General features: G+C 44.9%; 5 protein-coding genes across 7 annotated transcripts; 4 read left to right on the top strand and 1 right to left on the bottom strand.

The window, feature by feature from the left end:
* LOC8075844 (vegetative cell wall protein gp1) lies at positions 1,916–4,202 on the bottom strand. The gene is made up of 3 exons (XM_002447848.2): positions 3,746–4,202; positions 2,703–2,780; positions 1,916–2,574 (listed from the first exon to the last, which is right to left on the bottom strand). Exons 1-3 carry the CDS (start codon positions 4,083–4,085, stop codon positions 2,336–2,338), a joined length of 657 nt encoding a protein of 218 aa, XP_002447893.1. The 5' UTR covers positions 4,086–4,202; the 3' UTR covers positions 1,916–2,335.
* Positions 7,132–9,427, top strand: LOC8080342. Its single transcript, XM_021464064.1, has 2 exons — positions 7,132–8,771; positions 9,164–9,427. The coding sequence occupies exons 1-2, from the start codon at positions 7,180–7,182 to the stop codon at positions 9,234–9,236; spliced, it is 1,665 nt and encodes a 554-aa protein (XP_021319739.1). The 5' UTR covers positions 7,132–7,179; the 3' UTR covers positions 9,237–9,427.
* Positions 12,128–15,317, top strand: LOC8075845 (putative pentatricopeptide repeat-containing protein At5g08490). The gene has a single exon (XM_002446480.2). The coding sequence runs from the start codon at positions 12,248–12,250 to the stop codon at positions 14,978–14,980; it is 2,733 nt and encodes a 910-aa protein (XP_002446525.1). The 5' UTR covers positions 12,128–12,247; the 3' UTR covers positions 14,981–15,317.
* LOC8075846 lies at positions 16,504–19,923 on the top strand. Its single transcript, XM_002446481.2, has 5 exons — positions 16,504–17,185; positions 17,551–18,343; positions 18,762–19,159; positions 19,444–19,513; positions 19,592–19,923. The coding sequence occupies exons 2-5, from the start codon at positions 17,691–17,693 to the stop codon at positions 19,653–19,655; spliced, it is 1,185 nt and encodes a 394-aa protein (XP_002446526.1). The 5' UTR covers positions 16,504–17,185; positions 17,551–17,690; the 3' UTR covers positions 19,656–19,923.
* On the top strand, positions 20,437–27,307 carry LOC8075847. Of its 3 annotated transcripts, XM_002446482.2 has the most exons (12): positions 20,444–20,681; positions 21,414–21,563; positions 21,647–21,817; positions 22,382–22,464; positions 22,572–22,770; positions 23,737–23,858; positions 24,490–24,556; positions 24,631–24,681; positions 24,819–24,871; positions 25,747–25,957; positions 26,037–26,207; positions 26,919–27,307. In XM_002446482.2, the coding sequence occupies exons 1-12, from the start codon at positions 20,607–20,609 to the stop codon at positions 27,009–27,011; spliced, it is 1,446 nt and encodes a 481-aa protein (XP_002446527.1). In that variant the 5' UTR covers positions 20,444–20,606; the 3' UTR covers positions 27,012–27,307. The 3 variants fall into 3 exon arrangements, with proteins under 3 accessions (XP_021318178.1, XP_002446527.1, XP_021318179.1); XM_021462503.1 differs by lacking the exon at positions 26,919–27,307 and having other exon boundaries at positions 20,437–20,681; positions 26,020–26,192; XM_021462504.1 differs by lacking the exon at positions 20,444–20,681 and having other exon boundaries at positions 21,414–21,550.

Below are 27,679 nucleotides of genomic sequence, written 5' to 3' on the forward strand. Positions count from 1 at the left end.
CAGTTGTGGGTGATCCGTTGCGTTTCTCTTTATTTATTTATTTACCGCCTTACCACTAACTAGCGGGTTTCCAGACCTTCGTCTCCCTATCTCTCTTTAATGCATCAACTTCAGCCTTGTTTAGTTTGTAAAAAGAAAAATTTATAGATAACAATTAGTGTCTAATCATAAAGTAATTAGGTTTAAAAAACTATCTCATAAAATATATATAAACTGTGTAATTGGTTATTTTTTAATTTATATTTAATGTTTGATGTATGTGTCTAAACATTATGAGGCAAAAAGGTTTTTTTTTTGTTGAAAACTAAATAGGGTCGAATTGATTTGCATTGCCGTTGCAATATGCAACGATTTTGCATTTGCTGGTGTTGTACGAGAATGTCCCATCGGTAGGGCTGTGCGTGCCTACTGTTGAGTGTTTTTGCAATGTTTTCTTTTCCGTTGCCTGCACTCTCGTGAAAAAGGATATCAACTTCATGGTAGCGCCGAAGCCCGCACTGCAAAGAAAGCAAAAAAAGCAGGACCACCTGCCTCCTGCGCCCCGCGGCGTGATTCCGTGGGGACCCTCTGCTCCGGGTGACCTGCTGCGAACGATACGACTACGGATGTTACATCACGACGTCGGCCAACTCGGCAACTCCGGCGACCGGCCGTTTGCAAATGCTACTGGCCTGTCAAAACCAGAACGATGTGCCGTTTGCAAATGTTACTGGTCTGTCAAAACCAGAACTATGTGATGCTCCGTTTGCTACTACTGATTGCGCTTGTACAAATGTCGAGTCGACTATAATGGATAAAGGAATCTTGTAATCGTGTATGGATTATCTATCTTTAGGATTTCTACTAGGGTCTTGTTTAGTTCCACATCCCAAAACTTTATCACAATGAATTTTTAGAGACATGCATGAAATATTAAAAATAGACAAAAATTAAAACTAACTGTATAGTTTAGTCAGAAATCACGAGACAAATCTTTTAAATCTAATTAGTCTATGATTTGGACCCTGATTCCCAAATAAAATGAAAATGTTATAGTAGTCAAATCTAAAAAAAAAATCGAAACTAAACAAGGCCTAGGTGTTTGAGTAAATAGGAATAGTACCGTATTGTTTAACTATGTGGAGAGTTAGTCCTATATATTCTATATAATCAATCCATAAGCCCCAATACAATACATATAACTATTCCACCAATTTTATTCTCCTTCTACATGTTTGCTAGTGTAGCTTGAGGGAGATACTTTTTTTAGTTATTTTCATTGGTTAATTAAGACATGTGAAAAATATAGAAAATTCAGAAAAAAAAATCATGTGAAAAATGGAAAGAATCAATTGTGAACTGAGCACAAGTCGGCAAGGCATGATACAAGAACTGAGCAAAGTCGGCAAGGCATGGACTGCCGTTTCAGTTTTCAATACGAATTTTTATTTCCAACAACTGAAACTAACTACGTCGACACTTCATTAAGGTTCGCACTTATAAATTCCAGACAAACAGGAAAGAGATGACAGGCTTTCTGTGAGAAAATAGTGAAACTATGTGGACATCATTCTACAAGGTTTGCAGGCAGTACCGATACCGATACATAACAAGTAGCAGTCCACATGAAATCCAGCATCCAAAGTTCACTAGCATATGCAGGGGAATATTAAGCTAGCTACGAGGAGATAGGACACACTAAAGATGAAATTAGACTCACATTACAGTAATATACATGAAAATTGAACTACTCCTACCAAGTACCAACCAGGGGAATTAAACTCCAATAAGCATCAACTGATCATCAGCAACACACGAGAAAATCACAAGCGGAGCCAAAAATAATAAGATCAAAATAACAAGCCACATTTATCTAAGTTCACATTCCATTACCATCTGCATTCATCATGAGCAAGCAGAAATTGATCAGAAACAATAAGATCAAAATAACAAGCCACATTTATCTAAGTTCACATTCCATTACCATCTGCATTTATCATGAGAGCAAGCAGAAATTAAGTTCCAGATCGAACTATCCAAGATTAATTCCATCACCATTATATTCATCCGAAACCACCATAGTAACGAAAGTATGACCATACGGGGGCTACTGCTAGACCAACCATCACGTCCTCCTCCTTCCAAATCCACCGATCAAGTACTGCCGATGATGCTACTACTAAGACGCAACAGAACTACGACGACCAATGCAAGTGGCACTACTACTACTACTGATGATGACACTACTACAGGGAAATCGTGAAAACGAGAGTTGCACTACGACTTCTGCTGCTGCTACGGGCTCAAGCCAGGCACCGGCGGATGGTTGGCGGCCGGCCGGGGCGGCACCGTGGGCTCAGTCGAGGATGATGAGGACGGCGATGAAGAAGACGAGGAGCGCGGCGGAGGCGACGATGGGGTCGGAGCCGGAGTGCGGTGGCGTGGGCGTCGTGGGCGCGGCGGCCGGCGCCAGCTGGGAGAAGGAGGCGGCCGGGCTGGCGGGGATGGCCTTGCCGTGGGCGGCGGCGGCGCCAGGCTGCTGCTGGGGCGACGGGGACGGCTTCTCGCCCCGCAGCGGCGGGGGAGGGGCCTCGCCTGCGAAACATCATCGCAACAGAAACATAAGACACCGTCCCGTCCCGCACGGATCAAACAGAGAACACGCGAAAAGTTAAAGCAGAAATAGCACAGAGCAGATCGAGGAGGTGACAGCGGGTTCGTACGTGTTGGCTGCTTGTGGCGGGGCGCGGCGGGCGGCGGCGGGGCGATCACGGGAATGGTGGCGGCGGGAGGTGACGGACCTGCAGGCAAACAGCACGAGAGTTTAACGGCGTTAGTCCAGAGATGCAATAATTTCACGTCCACAAAAGGAAAACAACGGAAAGATAATTAGTGCAAGGGCAGTATCGTCTTTCGGGTAGAAAAGCATGCGACGTGGCGCTATTTCGTGCGGGCCAAGAAAACAAACGGGCAAAAGAATGGGATGGTCTTTGCCGAAATCCTGAAAGGCTGCAGCGCTGCTGCAGGTTGTGCAGCTGGCCTGCTGCTGCAAAAGCCAGAAGCCCAGAGGGCAGTTGCTCTCTCTCTGTTCAAAATTCAGGCCAGGAAACTTTTCACGCAACAGGAACAAGCAGACAAGAACGCAAAAAGGAAGAGGCGAAAAAGAAACGCAGACCTGCTTGATAAGCACAAATACTTTTTAGCAAAAAAAAAACATCAGAAACGGGTCAAAACATCAGGTGATCCATGGGGAAAATTAAGCCCAGAGTGGGGAACCAAGACGAACAAACTTTTTTTCGAAATCCAGAACAAAACGAACGAAATCCAAACCAAAGAGAAAAGGTCTACAAAGACCAGGAGCCGCGCGCGTACGGAGCAACGGGTAATCTCACCCAAAATATGCCCACTAGTAGTAGCGGTCTTGCGACTCGAAAGAGACGACGACATGAAGCAAAATTAAGTTCGAACAAACTTGATCAGTACGTACGGTTCGTCGCCACAGTGGAAGGCGAGAACTCGCACCGAAATATATATACCATCATAAACGCACGCAAAAGGCTCAAGAGTCAAGAACCAAATCGGCAAGCACAGACAGTACACTAGGATCTCGCCAAACCACCACTGGATCCGAGCAAACACACACCCTCACCTCACGCACACAGCCAAACATACACACTCACACTCGCACGAGAGAGAGAGAGAGAGAGAGAGAGAGAGAGAGAGAGAGAGAGAGAGAGAGAGAGAGAGAGGCGAACGCGTGATGTACCTTGGCAGGCGGCGGCGAGGTGGGCGCCCCCGGTGTGCTGTCCTCCGCAGGAGGCGTAGAGCGCGAGGAGGTGGGTGGCGTTGAGGCGGGCGAGGACGAGCTGCGGTTGGGCGGCGACGCGGCAGAGGCAGGGGATGCCGCCGCCGAGGTCGACGGAGGCGATGATGGGCTCGCAGCAGGGCGCCGTGGGCATGTCCGGCATGCAGAAGAGCGCGATCTGGGTGGCGATGATGGAGGGGTCGCACACCGCCGGCTGCGCCTCGGCTCCCGTGGTGGCGGCCGCCGCCGCCCAGGCGAGGAGGCCGAGCAGCAGCGCGAGGTGGTGGAGGCGGCGCTCCATGGGTTGGGGTGGTGGGGGTGAGACCTCTCGCTGGCTCGCTCGCTCGCTAGGGTTTTCAAGGCGGAGGAGGGCTCTCGGTGTGGTGTGGGGAGCAAGGCTCTGGATGGAGAAGGCTGGTAGCCTGGTACGAGAGGGGAGGGATGGGGGGCATCTTTTATGGGCGGAACGGAGGAGCCGAGGTGGTTGTTGCCAGCTGCCTCCAGACGGCAGACGCCCAGAGAGCGAGGCGTGCGTCGTGGGCTGGGCCCTCTATAGTCGATGTGAGGCGAGTTCGGCGGTGATGAGCCGGGCCGATTGATGGGCCGAGAGGCTAACCCGTTTGACATAATCCGATTCCGACTTTGCTTCGCGTTCGTGTTCGACACGAAAACAAGCCGGAAGACACGAGCGCCGTGCGTGCGTCAAGCTGGCTGCCGGTCTTCCAAAATTGTACTTAAAAAAAAAACGTAAAGAGTATATTTATCCGTGATAGGCAAAACGAATTCGAGGCTCACCCGCCAAATCTTAATAAAAGTCTCCAAATGTTTCGCTTCTTAGAAAAAGCATTGCCACTAAACTATTTTCTTCTATTCTAAATTATAAGACATTTTGATTTTCTACATATATAATTTTTGGTATACACTATATTTAGAAGTATAGCTTTCTTTTTCAATAACATTAAGAAAAATAATATAATTGTAATAGAATTGGCAACATAATTTTTATGCACTTTTGAAAAAGAAATGACTTTTTAAAACACAATATATCTAGAAACCCCCCAAAATATCTAATAACTAGCGGGAACAACTATGACGCCTATGTTTCCAAAGTTCCCCAAACTTCGTGGTTATTGCGGTTGTTCCCAATTATCCATGAAGGGCTTCTGTTCAAGATATCCAAACCTCCAACGAGCTGGATCAATGTCTCCTTGTTGCCTGATTTGCATAGTACCTTCTATCTCTTTTAACATTCATGCAATCCTCACTATCAGCAGCCTCACACTTTTTTACGAAACTAGAGGGACCGAGGCCCCTATAGAAATTTATTAAAACCAAAAGAGGAGAGAAAAGCTACAAGTTTAACAACAAAACTTGAAGAGACAAAAAAAAATGAGAGGAAGAAAATACAAATACAAAAGAAGGCTACAACGGATTCTGGATCCAAAGAGAGTTGAGTGTTTAGTCTTTGCCCTCAATGCAAGCAATTTCATCTCTTTTAACATAAGTGAGGTTGAACATTCTCAAATATTAGATCATTTATAACTCTTATAATCCTAAACCCCACTAACTTTTTCTCTAAGCATGCAAGCTATCCACCTAAGCAATGCACTAACATATTGAATTAAAACCCAATAAGTAAAACATCAATAACTATTTATCTCAACATGCAATGCACTACCACATATATACAACTAAAATCCAATAGCACACATGACAGTTTGTAGTGTCCACGCCAACAAGACAAATAAGTATAGTCCACATCATCATACTATACAATCCACTAATCCGCAATTCCCGCAGCAACGCACGCGATATGCTCCTAGTTTCTTACATTTCGAATGGCCGGAGTCATCAAAATTGACACCAATAGAAAGAACTTTGGGTAAGACTGATGTCTGATAGAGCATCTAGGAAAGTTAAGTCTTCTTCTAAGGCCTTGTTTACTTCCCAAAAATTTTGCATAATTTTTCAATATTCCCTATCATATCAAATCTTACGGCACATGTATGGAGCATTAAATATAAATAAAAATAATTAATTGCACAGTTTGTTTATAATTTGCGAGACAAATCTTTTGAGTCTAGTTAGTTTATGATTAGACAATATTTGTTAAATACAAACGAAATACTATAATGTTTCGTTTTGCAAAAAAAAAATTGTAACTAAACAACGCCTAAAGTTATACGGACCAAATTTCAACAACTTGTGTCAAAAAGGTAGTGATGAGCGTCTCAATATCTTTTTTTTTCGTTTTCCGGTTTCGAGGCTCATCACTAGCCAAAACTTACATTACATCATACTGTATATATAAACGACTAATAAAATTCTCCAGTTGTTTGCCTTCTAAAGAAAAGGCGTTGCCACTAGTTGCTTCACTTGGAACACAAGAGGGAACCTAATTTAGTCAAGCTAATACTTACTCCCTCCGTCTCAAATTACAAAGTCATTTCAAAAAATTTGGAGAGCTAAAGTTTGACCAAACATATATGATAAGATAATAACATTTACGATGTTAAATAAATATTATTAGATTCTTCATTAACTATGTTTTCATAGTATACCTATTTGATGTCATAATTTTTTTTAATTCTTTATATAACTTTGGTTAAACTTGTGCTTTGACTCTTTAAGATTCTTTAAATGCCTTATAATTTGGAATGAGAGGAGTATTGTAAGTTAAAATAAATCATTTCCTGATAGCAAAACGTTGTGATTTAGTTATTTACTGTAGGCTAAGGCAATACGGAGAGAGAGGATCACATTTGTACTTAACAGGCTAGCACAGCATGTTTATTCCACAAAATATTTCCCGATAGCAAAACATTGTAATTCAATTCAATCATTTTCAAGGTAGTGTTCTTAAAAGAAAAGCTCCATTGTACTATCATCTAAATTATTGCCATGTCTTCCTTCCAAATATGGTTTGTCTCAAAAACTTATTAAATTCAAGATCAACATAAACGAACTCAAATATGTGTGCTTAACAAGGAACAAAATGATGCTTATTATGTGTGTTGACATGGTTTGCGTTTTTGGGCTTGTGACACAAGTTGTCTCGAGCCCTCGACGTTCTGCATGACTGCATGCGCTTGTTACATTACGTGGTGGATGCAGCCTCGAGCCATCAACGTTCAGTCCGTCCACGGTACGGTAGGGCGACGTCGTGCGGTCCAAGTTGATCGGGCATTCGGGCTCATGCGGAGTACTGTACCTTGTAGACAAACCCCCTTGTTTTTGGATATCGACCGGCCTTCCCAATAAGGAGCCATCTCATGCAGACGCAGGAGGCACGCACGCGCACGTCTCCGAGCGTAACGGGCGGCGTACGGAAACCGTGTGGTCGTCGCGTGGATACACGTGTTCGGCAAACCAAACACACAGAGCGGCCGGCCCCGATGGACATGGACGCGGACGGCGGCGCCGGCATCGACGCCCTGCCCGGCGACATCTTCGTCGAGGTGCTCCGCCGCCTCCGCGCGCACTCCCTGGCCAGGTGCCGGTGCGTGTGCACGCTCTGGCGCGCGGTCGTGGACGGCCGCGGGCTCCTCCTCCCGCACGCGCTCCCCCCTCGCGCGTTCCCGGGCTTCTTCACCAACGTCCGCGCCGCCAAACCGTGGAGGCCCCACCCTCACCCCGGTTTCCTGCCCCCGCCGGCCTCGCGGGCTCCCAACGCCGACAGGCTCGCCTTCCTGCGGCCGCACCTCCCGTGCAGCGGCGCCGACGCCGCCGTGCAGGACCAATGCAACGGCCTCGTGCTCTGCTTCCAGGACTATCTGGTCGGCAGGCCCGTGGCGGGCTTCGTGTGCAACCCCACGACGGAGCGCTGGGCGCGCCTGCCGCCCCCGCCGACGTGGTGGCCGCGCGGACACGAGGGCCTGTTCCTGGCCTTCGACCCGGCGGTGTCGCTGGAGTACGAGGTCCTCCTCCTTCCCGTGCCACCTACTCGACGCTGCATCTCCGACGCCGGCCTCCCCGCCGACGAGGCTCCCAGGCAAGGGCAGGTGACGTTGGGAATGTTCATGCCGGAACCGCTCGAGGGACAGCAGCAACAGCCGGGCCAGGAGAAAGCGCTGCCTCTGCTCGTGTTCTCGTCGGCGCACGGGCGGTGGACTCGGCGACTGCTCGCGCCGGGCCGGTGCGCCCCGCCCCGCCTCTACGACAGGGTAGTGCGGCGGCGCAGGCGGACCGCGGAGGGGGACCCGTGGTTACGGACGTGGCGGCCGTCGGCGTTGTACTGCCGCGGTTCGCTCTACGCGCACTGCGAGAAGCGCATCCTGGTGGTGCTCCGCTGCTCGGAGGGGACGTACGACATGGTCAAGCTCCCGGCCGACGAGGCAGAACTCGAGCACGTCTCGTCGGGCCTCCTTGTGGACTCCATCTTCGCGAGCACCGACGACGGGGTGCTGCTGCGGTACGCGAGCGTCGACGCGTTCCGCGTCAAGGTGTGGGCGCTGCAAGAATCGGCGGCGGGCGGCGGTGGGCAGCAGCAGCTGGAGTGGACGCTGACGCACGACAAGGACCTCGCCGCGCACGCGCGCATGCTGGACCTGCTTCGTCACGCGCCGTCCAATCGCGTCCCGCTCGCCACTGGAGAAGGGAGCGGTGGAGGGCGAGGCAAGAGCGTGTGGTTCTCCGACGAGGACGCCGAGGAAGTTGGCAATGGTGGTGGTGACGTGGGCGACGGGTGCTCCGGCTCCGGGCGGTGGAACTGGGACGACGCTAGCTTGCTCGACATGGAGATTGGCGAGGATGAGCCGCCGCTCGACGTCGGGGCCGGCGCCCTGAATCGGTTCTCGATCCTGGGGTGTCACCCGAGCAGGGAGGTGATCTTCCTCGTCGCCGGCGCGTTCCACGTCGTGGCGTACCATCTCGGCAGCGGCAAGGTGCAGTACCTGGGTCGTATTGTGTCGCTGGGCGATGGTGACCGCGTCGAGGCCGCGTTCCCTTACCGCCCATGCACCGTCGACGCGCTCCCCAGCTACACCTGGTGAGTTTCTCTTGAGTAAAGTCATTTTCTTCCCCAAATTACAGCAAAGACTGTTGGCAAAAATGTGCTCAACGACTAGCAACGATATTTGAAACCAATTCAAACTGTGTGCCTTGTTTATTTTGAAATTTTATCCTTTCACATATATTGCAAAACTGACCTTATTCACAATTAGCAAATTGAGCATTTGATAACTGGAATTCACTGCAAGTCTGCAACATTTGCACATTTTTTTTTGACAGAAAACTGTGGAGCATAGCTCCCCAGCAAATTTATTACCAACAAACACCTTGTACACTTCGTTTTATATATATTAGAAGTTATCGACTCATGTATATTCAATTGTATGTTTCCACTGGATCTAATCGAATTTCACCCTTGTTCATGTTCAGCCCTTTCCCATCCCTGGAGGCTGCCACTGCCAACAACAACAAGACTCGTCTATTGGGCCGCAGCGGCTGCTAGCTTGCAAAGACTTCAGTTTCATCGAATTTGAGTGTGCTACTTTATGTAGCAAAGTAGCATGAGACTTTTGTTTGGATTAAAATTAATTGGACTACTAGTTTGCTTCATGATTTGTGCGGAGTTTTTTTTAAAGACCACGGGAGCACATATATTAGTATATGTATATCGCTGTTATTATTATTATTATTATTATTATTATTATTATTATTATTATTATTATTATTATTATTATTATTATTATTATTATTATTATTATTATTAAATAAAGAGTAAAGTCCACTACCGGTCTCTAAACTTGTGCTGTCGTGTCATCCCGGTCCCTAAACTCACAAATCGATTATTTAGGTCCTCAAACTTGTTCATCTGTGTCATCTCGGTCCCTAAACTTGTTCAATTGTGTCATCCCGGTCCCTAAACTTAGAAATCATCCGTTTAGATCCTCAAAGTTGTTCAGTTGTGTCATCTCGGTCCCTAAACTTGGTTTTGAATCTCATCTGGGTCAAAACAAAGCGATCTAACAACTCTATATCAAAAAATAATTCATAACTTTTTCATATGAACTCAAATGAAGACAAATTTTATACCAAAGTTATAGTCCTCAGCACAATCTACAACTTTGTAGTTGAAAAGTTTTTTATTTGAAGTCGTTTAGTGTTATAAAATTTAATTTTAAATTTTAAATTTTAAAATCTATAAACTTATAAAAAATATTTTGGGAACCTAAACGATTTTAATTTAAAAACTTTTCAACTGCAAAGTTGTAGATCATGTTGCTGCCTACAATTTTGATATAAAGTTTATCTTCATTTAAGTTCATATGAAAAAGTTATGAATTATTTTTCAATATAGAGTTTTTAGATTCGTCATGTTTTGATCCAGATAAGAGCATCTCCAAGGGACTTTGCAAATGAATTTTGCATTTGGTGTTGTTTGCAAAGTCTCAAACTCATTTGCAAAGTCTAAAAATAGTCCAACTCCAAGGGACTTTGCATTTAGACTTGGCAAACCCAAAGTGTGAACCCCACCCCCGAAATTTTTTTCACCGATCGCGTCCGCGCGTTTTTTTTCCTTCGTGCGATTTTGATGTATGTCGTGCGTGCCAGTCGCCGCCCAGACCAGGTCACCGCCAGTTGCCGCCCAGCCCAGGTCTTCGCGCCGGTCGCCGCCCAGGCCAGGGCGTGTTCGTCGTTCGTCGCCGTTGTCGTTCGCGTCAGTTCGGCTCCGTCCACCTCCGTCCTCCTCCGAGGGAAGGTCTCCGTGATGGAAGGTCCACCTCCGTTCCAGCGCCGTGGCCGCGTACGTCGTCCAGACGTGGCCGCGTACGTCGTCGTCCGTGGACGCGCGCGGTTGGGAGGGCGGGCGCGCACGGCAACTGGAGGGACGGCGGGCACGCGCGGCAGCTGGAGGGCGGGCGGACGGGCGTAGAGAAATCGCGCGGGGTAGGGGGAGGGGCGGGGTGACGGAGTCCGACGTGGAAGGCCGAAATTGTGGATGCAAAGTGGTGGGAAGGTTTGCATATATGCAAAGCCTCAACCTCTATTTGCAAAGTTAACCAAATTGCAAATCTTATTTGCAAAACCATTGGAGGGGTATTTTCTACTCTTTTTTTGCAAATAGGGCAATGCAAAGTTTGTTTGCAAAGCCCTTGGAGATGCTCTAAGACTTAAAAACAAGTTTAGGGACCGGGATGACACAACTGAACAAGTTTGAGGACCTATATGGGAGATTTTTAAGTTTAGTGACCAGGATGACACAACCGAACAAGTTTAGATACCTAAACGGTCATTTTACGAGTTTAAGGACCAGGATGATACATCCGAACAAGTTTAGAGACCGCTGATGGACTTTACTCTTAAATAAATTAACAAAGACCATATTTCGCTGTCTGTGCCTCTGTGATGGCCAAAAAAACATTTGATCACCCCGCAAGGCCGCAACGGCGCAAGTTGTCCGGTGTCAAGTCGCGCGCATCCGTTGGCGGCTTGGCGCCAGGGGCGGAGCTTCCCATATGGCAAGGTATGGCACTTGCCATACCTCAATTTCTCAGCAATTCTCCCTTCTAAATCGTCCTCCACCGTGAACGTTTGGAAGAGATCGCGAGCTGCTGGTCTGAAGTGCTACGAGGAAGAACAGAACGTTTTTGAGCGTATATATAATTTGTCGAGAACCTGCTCGCGATCGATCCGATCATCCTTTGGGCGTCGCCCTGCACTCCGCTGTTCTGCACATCGTGCCTCACTGCCTTGTTGAGTTCCAGTCAATCATCAGACATCAGTCGATCTATCCCTAATTCCTAGCTCCATGGCTTATCGGTCGTATGCCCGTATTTGCGTCTAAGGACTACGCCAGGAGCTAGGAGGCAAGAACACAATACCCACGGCCCTTGTCCCCTGTCCAATTCCAGCAGCCCATCAGGATAAGCTAATTTGATTTTTTTCATTTATTTATTTAATTTTAATTGCTGGTTTGGTTTTTAAAAAAACTGCGGACAGAGCTCACTGCTCAGGTCATACCACGAGAAGCTTGCACTTGTTAGTTGATTATAATTTACGAAGCATATTGATTTAGTGAACATAATTAACTAAACATGGATCAAAGGAAAAGGCAAGAGCAATATCTAAAGATCCAAAACAAGGTGTACATATTGTAATCTTGTAGGTGGCCAATTTAAATTAATTGCAATTTCTACTTTTAATACAGTTTTATCTATATATATATATATATATATTATTCATATGTTCAATGTTCTTGTTCATATATTCCATACTTGACGAATGAAAATCAATTCATTTTGCATGTATATTTGTAAATTTTAGTTTAATTTGAAATCTTATGCTACCTACTTTGATACTTCGCCACACCTTGGCGCTCACCTCTGTCCTCCACGTCTCCACCGCGCGAGCCCGCAGCTCGCCAGCTCCGCACCTTTTCTTCGCCCCGGCCACTCCCTCCCACCCACAGTCCCACTCCCAGGCGCGACCCTGAACTCGACGCGTTACAGCCTCCCTCCCATGCGCGCGCGCTATCGCAGTCTAGGCCGTACGAGCTATGCCGCAGCAGCATCTGCTTCTTCTCGCCAGGCGCGCCGCGCGCTCCACGGGGCGGCGCCCGCTCCCGGTCACATGCAGAGTCAGCGCGGTAGCGCGCCGCCGCTCGGGCTCGCTGCCCCCGCCGCGCAGGCGCAGCACATTGGGTGTATGCTGGCCGAGGGCCTCCGGCCGGGCGCGCTCGAGCTCGCCGCGGCGATCAGGTCGGCCTCGGCGCTCCCGGGGGGCGGCGGCGCCCTCGCGAGGTGCCTCCACGGGCTCGCCGTGAAGTCCGGGCGCGTGGCGAGCAGCGCGACGGTGGCCAAGGCGGTCATGGACGCGTACGGGAGGAGGCTCGGGTCCCTCGCGGACGCCCTCCTGGTGTTCGACGAAATGGCGCGCCCCGACGCGGTGTGCTGGAACATCCTCATCACCGCGTGCTCTCGCCGCGGGCTTTTCGAGGACGCTTTTGTTCTGTTCCGGTCGATGCTCTCCTGTGGCGTGGTGGAGCAGAGCATGCCGACTGCAGTGACGGTGGCTGTGATTGTTCCAGCGTGTGCGAAGTGGGGGCATTTGCGGACTGGCAGAAGCGTCCATGGCTACGTAGTGAAGACTGGTTTGGAATCAGATACTCTGTGTGGAAATGCATTGGTGTCGATGTATGCGAAATGTGGTGGAAGCAGGGCAATGGATGATGCACATAGAGCGTTTTCTTCTATTCGCTGTAAAGATGTTGTTTCATGGAATTCAGTCATTGCAGGGTACATAGAGAATCGGTTATTTCAGGAGGCGCTTGCGCTGTTCGGTCAGATGACCTCACAGGGATCTCTTCCAAATTATTCAACAGTGGCTAGTATTCTTCCTGTGTGCTCATTCACGGAGTTTGGGAGGTACCATGGGAAAGAAGTGCACAGTTTCGTGGTCAGGCATGGTTTGGAAATGGATGTATCTGTTTCTAATGCACTGATGACACACTATTCCAAAGTGCTTGAAGTGAAGGCTGTAGAATCAATATTTATGAGTATGGATGTGAGGGATATCGTATCATGGAACACCATTATTGCAGGATATGTGATGAATGGGTATCACTACAGAGCATTGGGCCTGTTTCATGAGCTTCTGTCTACAGGAATTGCTCCTGATTCTGTTTCTTTTATCAGTCTGCTCACTGCTTGTGCTCAAGTAGGTGATGTCAAGGCAGGGATGGGGGTTCATGGTTATATCCTTCAAAGGCCAGTACTTCTTCAAGAAACATCCTTAATGAATGCTCTTGTCACTTTTTATAGCCACTGTGATAGGTTTGATGATGCTTTCCGAGCTTTCACCGATATTCTGAACAAAGACTCAATTTCATGGAATGCGATTCTCTCTGCTTGTGCCCACAGTGAACAGCATATCGAGAAGTTCTTTGTACTGATGAGTGAAATGTGCCGTGGGGTAAATCAGTGGGATTCAGTCACAGTCTTGAATGTTATACATGTGAGTACCTTCTGTGGGATTAAGATGGTCCGTGAAGCGCATGGGTGGTCCCTACGAGTTGGTTATACAGGCGAAACTTCAGTAGCAAATGCTATTCTGGATGCTTATGTGAAGTGTGGCTATTCACACGATGCAAACATACTTTTCAGAAACCATGGTGGGCGGAACACTGTAACTGACAATATAATGATTTCTTGCTACCTGAAAAATAATTGTATAGAGGATGCTGAGGTGATCTTCAACCATATGGCTGAGAAAGACCTGACTTCATGGAATTTGATGATCCAGTTGTATGCGCAGAATCACATGGATGACCAAGCTTTCAGTCTGTTTAATCACTTGCAATCTGAAGGCTTAAAGCCTGATCTTGTTAGCATCACAAACATTCTTGAGGCTTGCATCCATTTGTGTTCTGTACAGCTTGTGAGACAATGCCATGCCTACATGCTCAGAGCATCACTAGAAGACATCCATCTTGAAGGAGCTCTTGTTGATGCATACTCAAAGTGCGGCAACATAACCAATGCATATAACATCTTTGAGGTCAGCTCAAAGGACCTTGTCACATTCACTGCCATGATTGGATGTTATGCAATGCATGGAATGGCAGAAAAGGCAGTAGAGCTGTTCTCTAAAATGATTAAACTTGACATCAGGCCAGACCATGTAGTTCTTACCACACTCCTGTCAGCATGCAGTCACGCAGGGCTGGTTGATGCAGGAATCAAAATTTTCAAGTCCATCGGAGAGATTCACAGAGTTGTACCGACAGCAGAACACTATGCGTGTATGGTTGACCTTCTTGCCCGCAGCGGACATCTCCAAGACGCATATATGTTTGCCTTGGATATGCCCCCTCATGCAGTCAACGCCAATGCATGGAGCTCCCTGCTAGGGGCATGCAAGGTCCATGGAGAGATCAAAATTGGCCAACTCGCTGCTGATCAGTTGTTCTCAATGGAAGAGGGGGACATTGGGAACTATGTCATTATGTCAAACATCTATGCAGCTGATGAGAAATGGGATGGTGTTGAACATGTCCGGAAACTGATGAAGTCCAAGGATATGAAGAAACCTGCAGGATGCAGCTGGATTGAGGTTGACAAGACTAGGCATTTGTTCAAAGCCAGCGATACTAATCACCAAGATAGGTCTTGTATTTACGATATGTTAGGAAGTTTGTATCAGCAAATCAAAGATACACAGACTCAGAACATGGCAATGATGAAATCTATGTGACCACAAGTTGCAGAAACTAGAAGTGAAGTGCTCTTCATCAAAGATGTGCTAGGTTAGGTGGCTTTCCTGGCTCAGTTGCAGGACTTCCACTTCCTGGCTGCAAATAGTAACAAATCCTGACTGCTGGGTGCTATTGATCTGTGCATGAAACTAATATTTTGTAGGCATTAATGTTTATATACAGTTGTACTGACAAGTTCATCCTGTTGGCAGAGGCAAAAATGAGGATTTACAGTTTTGTTTTAGGAGGTTCAGTTGCTTAGAAGGCAATTGTTGTCGCATGCCCAGGAATAGTAAGCATCTTCATGTCCTAGCAGATGGTAATTTAATTGCATCCTATGCCTTGTCAAATTTTCAGTTCCTTTTGTCTTTTTATGAGAAATACTAAAATTCATTTTTGCCATGCATTTCGTTTCTGGCATTTTTTATGATTCTATTAGAAGATGCGGTGAGGGTGTGCCTGCTAATTTTAGTTAGTCCCAGAGGCAAGGATGCATTGTTTATTCTGCTCTAAGTATGATAAGTTCCTTTTCTCTTGACTGCTATAGGCCTATCACCCAGTCTTACGGTCTTACCCTTGTGCTCAATACCTGCACTATAACCATTCGTATGGGTTACAGTTTACCTTAATTCCCAGTTATCCTTCTTTTCTTATACTAATGTGACCTATTGTTGTGATTGTAGTAGGCTTTGAAATGAACAAGATTTTTTCCATTCTAAAATGAGCCAAAAACTTATATACACTTCCACTTTGTTTCTGAAGCAGGTAGATCCTACACTGTAATGAGAACTAATAATTTAGGCATGGTTTTTTGCATCCCTGGTTTGTGGCTTCATGCAGAGGCTGGAGATTATCTCCATTATGTAAAGATGTGAGCACTGGCAAGTGGCAAGGATTGTGAGGCCAAGAAAGAGACCATGGAATTTCAAGTTAACCAAGGTCCTTAGAAAGTATATAACTCGTGATTTGCTTTTAAAAAGAAGTTGATGTTTCCTTTATTCCAACCATATAGGTAATAGGTCCATACCATGCACACTTCTGTTTATGACAAGTTCAGTGTAACAGTTGTTGGTATTGGCACTTGGCATTGTGTCAACACTGCACGCACTGCCAACAACATCTCCATGGGCGGAGTATGACTAGAGATCTGAAGGTAATATTGTTTCTCTTCGGATCTGAATTTGTAGATGTTGCCAGTTCCAGTGCTTGAGCCTTCATGTGCATGAACTTTCAATGGAGTTTTTTTTTATCCTACCGCTCCTGGATGCCAAATAAGCATGCAGACTCGTGTACCTGCTAGTGCTATGGTTCAGAACTTCCTTCACTTTTAGTAAGAAGCTCATTAACACTCATTACGGATTGAATCACGGTTCTTGAGTCTGGGTTGTATGATATGGCGTTATTTTCCACACTTTGGGCTTTTTGCCTTTTAGGCATATCCACGCTGCTATCAGACTGATTTCTCGTTTTCAGGATCAGATTGGAGAGGGGTATCTCAAGTCAAGGTCTATATGATTTTTCAATCCCATGGGCGAATCCTCTAATTGCTCAAGTTGATCATCGACTGCTGGATCCAGTTCAAAGAGCAAGCCAAACAGCAAGCTTTTGTGGACCCGTGGTCATGTGGTAGTGTGGTACTCAATAGCTGTTCATGTTCTGCACTGTTGTTAGCACTGATAACCTCCCAGTTGAGCGCAAGCAGGGACCAACTGCTGCCGGCGGCAGATTTCTCTTGAAAAAGAGCAGGAGATTGGGATTTGGAGGAGGACGCCGAGCAGCGCTCAAGCGTGGGGCAAGGCACCGACTCCGAATCCACAAACTAACCGAACCAGTTGCCAGGGCACGCGTTTTCGCCAGGAATACCCGTGGTTGCCCGTTGCTGTCCACCAAACGGAAATCGAGCCCGAACAGGTCACCAACCAAACCCGGGGTAGACCGTTCGGCCGCACTGCTATAATAGCCTCCTCGCCGCCCACGCAACGCAACTGTCCCCACATCGCCGCGCGGAGGAAAAAAAAAAGATTCCCCTTTGCTCACCGGGAAGCGCCGACGCCGTTGATGGATTTCGGAAGGACCAAAGCTGCCGCCGTAGCCCTGACGTCCGAATCGACCTCCGCCTCGTCCCGTCTGCTCTTCTCGGCCCCCGCCACGCCGTGGTTCCGGGAGCTGTGGGTCAACGCCTCCAAATAACGGCTCTTCGAGAGGTGCGCTGTCTGACTCGATTTGGTTGTATCCGTGCAGTTGTTATTCTGTGGTTGGATTGGATGTTCATCTGTGTTAATTTTGATGGCCTTGGACCCTTGGTGTTTTAAGCCGGCTTGGTTGCTGATAACTCTTGTAACCAGTAGATTGTTCGTTCGAGCTACCTCACAGTTGACTCTCCACCACCAAAGAGATACTCTGATCATACGGACCAAATCCCAATATTCCCAATAATGTTAGACTCAAACATATTAGATAGAAGAACTGGAGCATACTTGTGATTTTCTGAAAACAAGCAGCCTCAAGTCTAATTACGAAGAGCCTGTATTGGGTGAACTGAGCTGACCTTTTTGCTCCCATGTTATAGGAGAACACTGGTGGATTTCTCAGCTGGTGGTGGGAAATAAAGCGACTGGCCCAGCATCCTTGTGATAGCGATCACAGCATCGTCAGCTTCTTCAGTTTCAGCTGAAACTAGACTGATCAAGAAGGTGGCCAGCCGTCGAAATGCATAGACAGAAGATTGCAAACTCTGGGTGGGCTGCGTTTGATCGCAAGTGGCGCAGCGCAGATGGCAGTGGGGATGAAGGTGATGCTGATTCATTTCCGGCTCTCTCAAGTTTTGGAGCCCCCAATCTTGCTAGCAGCTCCATTACAGAAAAGAATGGGCTGAAACCAAAGCCTTTTGCTTCAGTGGTTCGCCCTTCTGTTGATTCAGGAGCTGTTAGTAATGGACGTGGAAATAAGAATTCTGCTAATCATGTGGAGAATGGGAATCACGGTGCAATTTCTGCATCTGTTAATAAAGTTAAGCTCTTGAAAGATGCACACAGTTGGGCTGACAGTAATTTAATCGAGGATGTATTAGCTGCTGTGAATAATGATGTCAGCCAAGCATCTGATTTGTTGAAAGCTATGGTCTCTCCTGACTTGCAGACTGGAGAGGATAGAACATCTGACCAACTTGCTGCTGTGATGAATAACACACAAGGATTACCATCAGAAAGTGCTGGAGCAGGCAAAGCAAATCCAGATAGCTCAAAGTTGTTGCCGCTGCCGCTGCCGCCGATGAATTTTCCCTCTATACCCTTGGAGCCTGAATTGGAAGAGATTGATGATGATTACTTGAACTACCGGAAAGATGCACTGAAGATGATGAGGTATGATCATTGTGCTTATGTTTTCCAAATTGTCTGCTGTTAGCATAGTTTTTGCTCTGGGGTATGCATAGAAGAAGCTTGTCTCTATTCTTTCTGTATCCAACAGGAGTCTAGGATGGTCATTCTAGTTCTAGTCGTGATGTGTATAACTATTAAGCATAGAACTTGCATATGATCACTTAATCTTGTAATTTCAAACTTGCATGAGCATTCAAAGCCATTAATTTGTAAAGCATTCTAGAACGAATATGAAATCCTTGAATTATAGGGCCAACAGTCCATAAAAAATTATCAGACACTAAGGCAGTTGAAAATGGCAATATTTTTATTTTAGGTTTGTATACTTGTTTTATGTGATGACCAAACTCAACTCTTTTCAAGTTAAATAACGATCCACTTTCTTTCCTTCTGATAACAGGGCTGCCACAAAGCATTCCCAGTCTGCCAGCAATGCATTCTTGAGAGGTGACCATGCTTCTGCCAAGGAATTTTCTCTCAGAGCTCAGGAAGAGCGTGCAGCTGCTGAAAAGCTGAATAACAAGGCAGCAGAAGAAATATTTCGCCTCAGGAATAGCAGTAATGACATCTGGAAGATAGACATGCATGGTCTTCATGCATCAGAGGCTGTGACAGTATTGGAGAGGCATCTCCACATGATAGAGTTCCAGCAACCTGGGAATAAGTCAGCTTCAACTGAGGACTTAGCTAAGTTGGAGTCTGCATATTCTGAATCAACCACTGGTTTAAACATTGAGCTTGCCGCTGAGAAGGTGGTCTTACGTCGGCCTAAGCAGTATATCTTACATGTGATCACAGGTAATCTTTTGTTCCTCTATGCATGCTTTCCTATCACATATGGTTTCATTTCAAATCTAAAACAGTTTATGTTTCATCACTTTTCTTGCCACAATCTTTGTAATTATGATATATAAATGTGCAATTTAACGGATGTGCGCATCTTGGTATCATTTTACAAGCAGATAATGCGTTGGTTTGGTTCATTTAATAACAGCATACATAGAAGAAAGAATGATTTCATGTTCATGATGTAAGCAACACCAGCTTTGGTAATAACTCATTTCTGTTTGTACTTTACACAGGGATGGGTAACCATAGCAAAGGGCAGGCTTCACTGCCTGTTGCCGTTAGGGGTTTCCTTATTGAGAACGGGTAACTTTCGATGCAATCAATACAACTCTACATCTAAGTGTACACACACAAGTATGATTGACAGCCTTCTGCTTGCAGGTATCGATTTGATGAGCTGAGGCCTGGTGTTTTTGCGGTTCGTCCGAAATTCCGCCGCAGGTGAACGTGTAGAAGTTTGTACAATTGTAACATGATGTATGTATCAGTTGTGCCGACATAGCCACTGCCTATGAAACTAGAATGGCAGGGTGGGTAATAGGAAATTCCAGCAACTTTATTTTTCCTTGATTAATAAAGCGAATTTGTACATCTGTGGTGTTCTTTAACCTCCTTGAACAGTAACTTCCTTCCCACTTGACATGCGATTTGTGATTGTAACAATGACCGTAATTGTGCTAGTTTACGGCAATGGCATGCAATGTTGTACTGCAGAATTGGGTTGCCATTGTCAAGAGCCAGTCTGTGTGATTCCTTCAGAGGCTCTGCTGGTAAAAAGCATTCGTCACAACTCATAATTCACTGGTCTACTTCGTATCTTCTTCACTGTAAACCATTGCTTTGCCGACAGATGTGATTCCAGAGGCTCCATGATTTACTGACATTTCATTTGCCCTCCAACCTCCAAGCATTTTGCTTTCAGGCATGGCATTCCTCGTGCCCTGTCTGTTGTGAACAGAAATAAATTTGTAATGTCATAGATCTTGAGCTCGACTTCAGTTGCCTGAGCCAATGGCCACATCCTAAAAGAAGGAAATCGAGCTAATAATGGGCAACTTGGCAAGCAGAAGCAGCAGAGCAACTTTTCCATCGCTGGGCTGCTTCTTCCTGCTTGCAACGTGGCCGCTGTTTCTGCGGCACACCCCGCCGGCCCTCCCTGACCCTCTGGCGATGTGGCCCCTCTCCCCGTGTGCGCGCTTGCAGTCTTGTGGTTCCCAAGCGCAGAGCAGTTCGTGGAGCCAGGTGGCCTGCAGCCCACACCACGCATCGCGTAGTTGGCTCGCGGGACCCAGGCGTCAGCATCGCGCCTCCCTCTCCCGAAGCTCGCGTCTCGGCGTCTGTCTCCTCGCACCTCGGCGCCCGGACCCGGAGCGAGCCTGAGGCGCGCGACAAAGCGATGGCCTCGCCGGCGGCGGTGACGCGGCACCCTTCCCCCACCGTCCTTGCCTCCGGCCCTCGCTACTGCCGCCGCGTGAGTGCTCCCCCTCTCCCGCTCCCCCGGTGTAGTCTGCGGATGTAACACTGTGATTCCACTGGTGGAATCCACGCCCAGCGGTGCGGTTAGTGAGCTCCTGAGAACCGTAGGGTTTCAACGCCGCACCTCGTTCCGAAGCTGCCATATTATTCTTAATTCTTCTAGGAGGGAATGAGCGGTGCGAGTTTTTAGGGGAACCCGTTTAGCCATGGATTATTCTGATTGACACGAAACAGTACAGTTGAGTACTTGAGTGAGTGTGTTAGATTTGGAAGCAGGAGGCTGATGTGCACAATTGTTTGGATGATCGTTTTGTACTGAAGGGCCGGATTGATGGTTTGGACTGTCATTATATATATGCCACACGCAGAAATCATGATTTCCTCGTATAATATATACTGATTTAGGTATTGTTAGATAATGGTATGGCCCATAGGCCATATTGATGGTTTGTTCGAGTGCTTCATTAAGCAGGAGAGAAATGGATATATTGCACACTACAAGTTGCTTGTCTGAGTCTTGTGCACATGTAACATTGAACGCCGCAAACTGCCTGGGCTGTTCCAGAATAAGTTTGGTCTGAAGTGGCCATATGGTTTACACCCATTCTGGCATCTGTTTAGTTTCCTTTGTTTACCTATATTCTGTTCTGTATAATGTTTGTTCATCCCGCTACAGAATTTTGTTCCCAAAACTAAGTTTGTTCACTCTGGCAACGATCATTTGCAGGGACATCCACCCTCAAAAGTTGGCTTCCGAAGCTTGGCGCCACGGCTAAAGGTCAATGCACTTTTTGGGTGGCCTAAGGGAGACACGTCAACACGTCAACTGATCCCTCCTGCTGCTGAATCATATACGCTCTCAGGGTCAGCCTTAGAGGTGTTTTGTGTTTCTTGAGTGAACTCCTTTTCCAGGACTTATGCACCTAATTCATGATTTCCTTAATCGCTCGTTCGTTTCAGGTGGGTGCAAAACCACGTGAGGTGTCTATTTCTGTTGCTTCTTCTATCATGGACATTCCTGCTGCGGATTGGGATGCCTGTGCGTGTGATCCAGATGATCCTGAAAACTTTAACCCTTTCCTTACTTATGCATTCCTCTCAAGCTTAGAAGAATCACATTCTGCAGTAAAGGTAAGCACATAAATCACCATGTATCCTCGTCAGATCATACAAAGACATTTCTGTTTTAATCACTGTTCACCTACTGCATACACAGACGTTTAGCCCGTTTGACCGTTTAATTGGTTGTTTACACCAAATAATGGCTAAATGATAGGTGACCGACTGTATAACATTTAGCGTTTAGGTGAACACTAGTTTTAACCGTTAAGTGCTCAAGCTCCATTATAAGCATGTGTAATGTCTTACACATTGATTTTGACGATAAATTTGCTGTGTTTAATTGACAACAGAACTACAAACAAGATTTGTCTGCAATACCACCAGGCATATTGAGACATCAAAAATGATGAATTACCTATGACCAGGGGGTGTTCTGTGTGCTTAGCCTGACCCATCATGATTGTGATTCTATTTCTTTTGCGATTCTTAATTGCACAATTGCTTTCTTTATGAAAATTACTCCCGTAGATTGAACAAAGATTAGCTCTAACTTTTATTCAGTACCAACATGCATGGATGTACACACTGTTATCTTATTGTCTTCCTTGAGACCTTGGTCTCAACTGATTTCAGGAAACTGGCTGGTTACCTTTCCATGTTGTTGCACGGGATGAGAATGGACATATTATAGGTGTTGTTCCGCTTTACCTTAAAAGGTTTAACATCATTAACAGAATATCATCTCCTGTCTTCCTACTTGCTATGTACTATGTGCTCCTTTCATCTTGTTCATTGGTTGAGTGACAACATTGTGAACTTGCAGTCATTCTAGAGGAGAGTTTGTGTTTGATCAATCATGGGCAGAAGCTTACTACAACTATGGCCTTGAATACTATCCAAAGCTCCAGTCCTGTGTGCCTTTTACTCCAGTAACTGGTCAAAGAATATTACTTCGAAATACATCATATCGTGATCAAGTTTTTGATGCACTTGTCAAAGGTTTGATGAGCCTGACTACCAAGGTATCTGGATTAGCGTTCTTGCAAATATTTGTTTAAGTGGTGACTACTAAGAATGCCTAAAAATTATTATATCAAAATCATCCTATATTTTTAGCATCTATGTGCTACTGTTCATTGTTTCCACTTTCCACCTTTTATCAGCTCTACTTCATATGGCATTGTGATATCCTCTAGGACTAACCATTGCTTAATTCTTGAGTCATTTGTCTTCTTTTATTCTTGTTTTCTTGACATTTACAGTGTATACCAAAGGGCACCAAGTCTGTTTCATTTAAATAGAAGAGTTTGGTTGTCTGCTTGCAGCTACAAAGTTGCTAAATCAGGGCTTGATCGTTAATGTGTGTCGGTAATGAGTCAATGCTTTTTTTCCTCGAAAAATGCAGGAGAGCTGCGCATCATTATATTAAGAAGTGAAAAAAAGGGAAAGAACCCATACAACACGCCCCAGGCCAGCCAAAAGGCAAGCCCACACACTCACACCAACTCACGCCAACTCACACAAAACTCCCCCAAACTCTCTGATCCTTAGGCGTCCGTTTCAAAGGGCGACCAACTAATGAGTCAATGCTGAAGTAATAAAAGTTTAAAATCCTGTCTCTCTTCACAACTCATGTTTCATTATCTTTATGGTGTTAACTTGTAACACCCCAAAGTCCAAACAGCTCAGATTCACTCTGAGCGCTCACACTCTCACCAACCCACTTAACCTAGGGTTAACCCGGGGTTTGGTGGGCCTAAAACCCCTACAAACTTGCATCAACACACACATGGGCCACCATGGGCCTAATTCAAACTGGGCCGATGTCACATTACTAATTATTGATGTAGGCTCATGTATATGTGAAGTAGTGACAACCTTTTTGGGTTGCTTTGTTTATTTATCAACTACCTCTGTGTAGCTCTTATAAGACTACCCTCAGATGTATTGAACCAAGTTAATATCTGTCGGTTTCTGCTGCATTTCAGATGAACGTGTCATCATTACATATTACTTTTCCGTCTGAAGGTGAATTCAGCAAATTGAAGAATAGTGGGTTGTTACAAAGAATTGGGTTGCAATATCACTGGAGAAATCGGAATTACAAGAGGTGCTAACGCATTATGATATTAATAGCATTTCCTTCTGGATGGTTCAATGCTTGAAGTTGGGACTTCTACGTTCTAACCATATTATACTGCAACTTGGGGTTTCAATACTTGGTTGGAACATCTAGTTTTAAGAAAATCTTGGTGGACTAGAAGTGCAAACAAGCTCACAGTTTGGATGCAGCTACTATTTCCCTCATATACTGTTAATTCAAGGCATTTTTCTGTTCTTTTCCCACAACATCTCATTTTTGTTAAAAAATATGACACTTGGTTGTTGTATACTCTCTATCATTTGCTGTAGTAATTTATTTGTTAATCGTTGTGAATCAGCTTGTTATAGCATTCTAGTTAGACTTTCTCTGTGGGACATGAGGTCTTATACCTATTTTGGCTAACTTCTTCCTTTATTAGTGCCAAAAAAGTAGTTATCTTGACCAGATAATTGTAGCTAAGAGGACACATTTCAGATAAAAGCATAGCATGTGGACCATCGTTTTAAAGCAGTGTTTTTTTATGGAATCACTGCCTTGTTGACTCTGTGCTAAACTTTGCGAGATTACATTTTAGTTGCCTAGTTTATTGTGATTTCTCAATGTTTGCTGATATTCATTGCTCACCATGTTTTTTCAGTTTTGATGAGTTTCTGATGGATTTGAAGCAACCTAAACGGAAGAATATCAGACAAGAACGTAAAAAGGTTTACCTTCTTTTGGCTTAATTGATTCAAATGTGCTTGTCAATTGAGGATAATCTTTTTTGGAAACTTCCCAGATTCCTGCTCAAAATTTGCAAATGAAGCGACTTCGTGGAGACGAAATAAAGGTAATTATAAGGGAGAGATAGTTCTTTAATCGTACTCTTCAGTCACTTCTTTTACATTATCATATTCTTCACAGTATCTCATTAGCTTTGTTGCTTTCTGGACAGCTTACTTATAATTGTTTCCATTCACATTGCAGAGCAGCCACTGGGATGCCTTCTATAAATTCTACCGTAACACAACTGATAATCAGTTTGGTTTCACATTCTTCTTAACTTGTATTTTTTTTATTCTATACCTAACATCATGTTCTTGAAATGGTTGTTCATCTTCTGTCAGCATTCATACATATCGCGATGCCGCACCATTCTTGTTGACTCACTCTTCAACTTGAATTCCGGTGTCCATTTCTTCTTATTTACAATGTCACATAGTTTCACCTAGGTTGATCTATTTTTTTATCTGCACCCTTTGTAAACATGTATGATTTTTTTTAAAGGATTAATATTTAAGTGTGCTACTGTGTATTGAGAACTGAAGTTAATCAAAGCAAGGAAGGAATAGAAGTTTAGCAAATTATCAGGCAAAAAGGTCATTTAATCGAGCTAAATGGCCACTTAAACAGATACATTTGGCCATTGTGTAGTGTTTAAACAGGCTAAATTGCCATTTAGGAAAAAAAGGATTGGAGTTTGAACTTTGAAGTAATTACTGATAAATGCATGTGACTGCTAGCACATTGCCTTCTACTTGAACTGAAAGAGGCAACAAAGTTTTAAGAACCATCACCGCGTGAGTGCGTGACCCCCTCACCTTTTTGCACTTTCTTTTTGTTACACGGCATATCTGTAGGTATTTGTGGTGACCATGCCTAGGCACGTTTTTCATTAACAGGGGCATATATGTAGGTATGAATTAAGATTGTATAGAATTCGCTAGTGCAGTAATGTAGGTTTCTGTATTTTCACTTGTAGCTAGGGAAGTAGGGATGCTTCCATAGGTCTTTTCTGTCCCATGTCCTCTGTTTTTGAAATCCGAATCTGTTAATTAAATGAGTTCTGTGGCGACCCAGTGATCCAGAGAAAGCAAAACTTGCATCCCTACTCATAGCTTACTTTTCACTGCAGTTGGGGCCGACCATACTTGACAAGGGATTTCTTTCACCTCTTGGGCGAAAAGATGGGGGAGAATGTGATGCTTATTGTTGCTGAAAAAGATGATAAACTAGTTGCTGGAGCTCTTAACCTTATTGGAGGTGATACACTGTTTGGCCGGTTATGGGGATGCCTGCCAGATGCTTACTTTCCCAATTTGCATTTTGAAGCTTGCTATTATCAGGTAATTTGCTCATGTTTAGAACCATATCTTTGGAACAATGCAATAATATGGTTTGTTTATAGAATTTGATATTGTCCAGGCGATTGAAGCAGCCATAGAGTTAAACCTGAGTAATGTGGAGGCAGGTGCTCAGGGAGAGCACAAGATCCAGCGTGGTTACCTCCCAGTGACAACTTACAGCTGCCACTACTTTTCAAATCCTGGTTTTGCGGCAGCTATTGGAAATTTTCTTACACATGAGACGGCTCAGGTATTTTCGTGTTGATATTTTGAACCAGTTTCTTGCCAAAACTATGTGATATCAACCTTGCTGTCTTTGTTCTACTCACTTCTGTGTGCTGAAAATAATCTTTTGTGGACACATATACAACTCTTTCATCTGAGTGCATAGTATCTGTAGTTAATCAGTGCCATCCACATCCAATGCCAAACTCACCTCCTAGATTGAGCACCACATCTGGAACCCTTACATCTGAAGCTTGTCATGTTTTGGTTTCAATATTTTCCACTAGATTAGCCTCACATTCTGATGGGCTGATTGGGTGCTCTAGTGGACGGCATCATCACCAATAGTTGATATACTCACACAAAAAAGAAATTATTACCTCAGCAATACCACTTTTTGGAGCTAATGCGATTCTATGTTAGCCAGTGCTGAGTGTGACTAAGATCAGGACATCTTAGTAAACATGCATTGACTTTAGCAGTACTTTGTTGATACCATATATTAACGCATAAGGCATGATATCTTATTTCACCTTTTTCTAGCTTATTGTTGAGAAATTCTATTTTTCCTCCCGGTGGTAACTGCTGACACTACCAGTGTGGCGTTTATTTTATGTCAGACACTTATTTTCTTAAAATCCTTAGGGAAATGCAGTTTATTATGATGGACAGTTTGCATACCTTTCTGCCTTTTCCTGAAACTCCCAACTAATATTCTTGGTGTTAATAATACCAGGTTAAGCGTGCTATTAAGGTCCTTCATGATTCGGGTCCATACAAGGAAGACATACTGAAAGAATTTGCAGCTCAACAAGGCATCGACCTGTAGAACACAGAAGGAGCTAACACTTTGCATACTGTTTTATAGGATTAGCATCTTTTATGTAGCAACAGGAATACGGGTAATCCCATCAACTATACCAAATTACGGATCCGACATTTGTACACTGCTAGGAATGTAAATATTCAACATGTAAATCTAAAACCATTGGCTCCAATGGTCAACATCTAAACCCAAACATTCTGCGATACTATGCATCTCTGCGTCAGAATTCAGAAATGCTTTCTGGGCGCTATTACCTCAGCCTTAAATAAACCTAGCCGTCAAGTTGGGAGCTATAGCTATACTTGTTTCTACTTTTCCCAACAGAAGGATCTGATGCTTCATGTATATTGCGCTCTTTTCTAATGGGATCTCTGATGCTTCATGTATATTGCGCTCTTTTCTAATGGGATCTTTCCCATCAGAAGGATCATCTGAACTATAGTACTCCTTCCGTCCCAAAACAAGTATCGTTTTCGCTTCTCGAGAAATAACTTTAACTAAATATATAGTAAAAAATATTAGTATTTATAGTACATAATTAGTATCATTGGAAAGATCTTTAAGTCTAGTTTTTAACAAATTTATTTAGAGATATAAATATTGTATATATTTTCTACAAATCGAGTCAAACTTGTGGCACAAAAATCTAAAACGACACTCTTTTTGGAACG

The sequence above is a fragment of the Sorghum bicolor genome, chromosome 6 (assembly GCF_000003195.3).
Source record: "Sorghum bicolor cultivar BTx623 chromosome 6, Sorghum_bicolor_NCBIv3, whole genome shotgun sequence".
In the NCBI taxonomy this organism is placed as follows: domain Eukaryota; kingdom Viridiplantae; phylum Streptophyta; class Magnoliopsida; order Poales; family Poaceae; genus Sorghum; species Sorghum bicolor.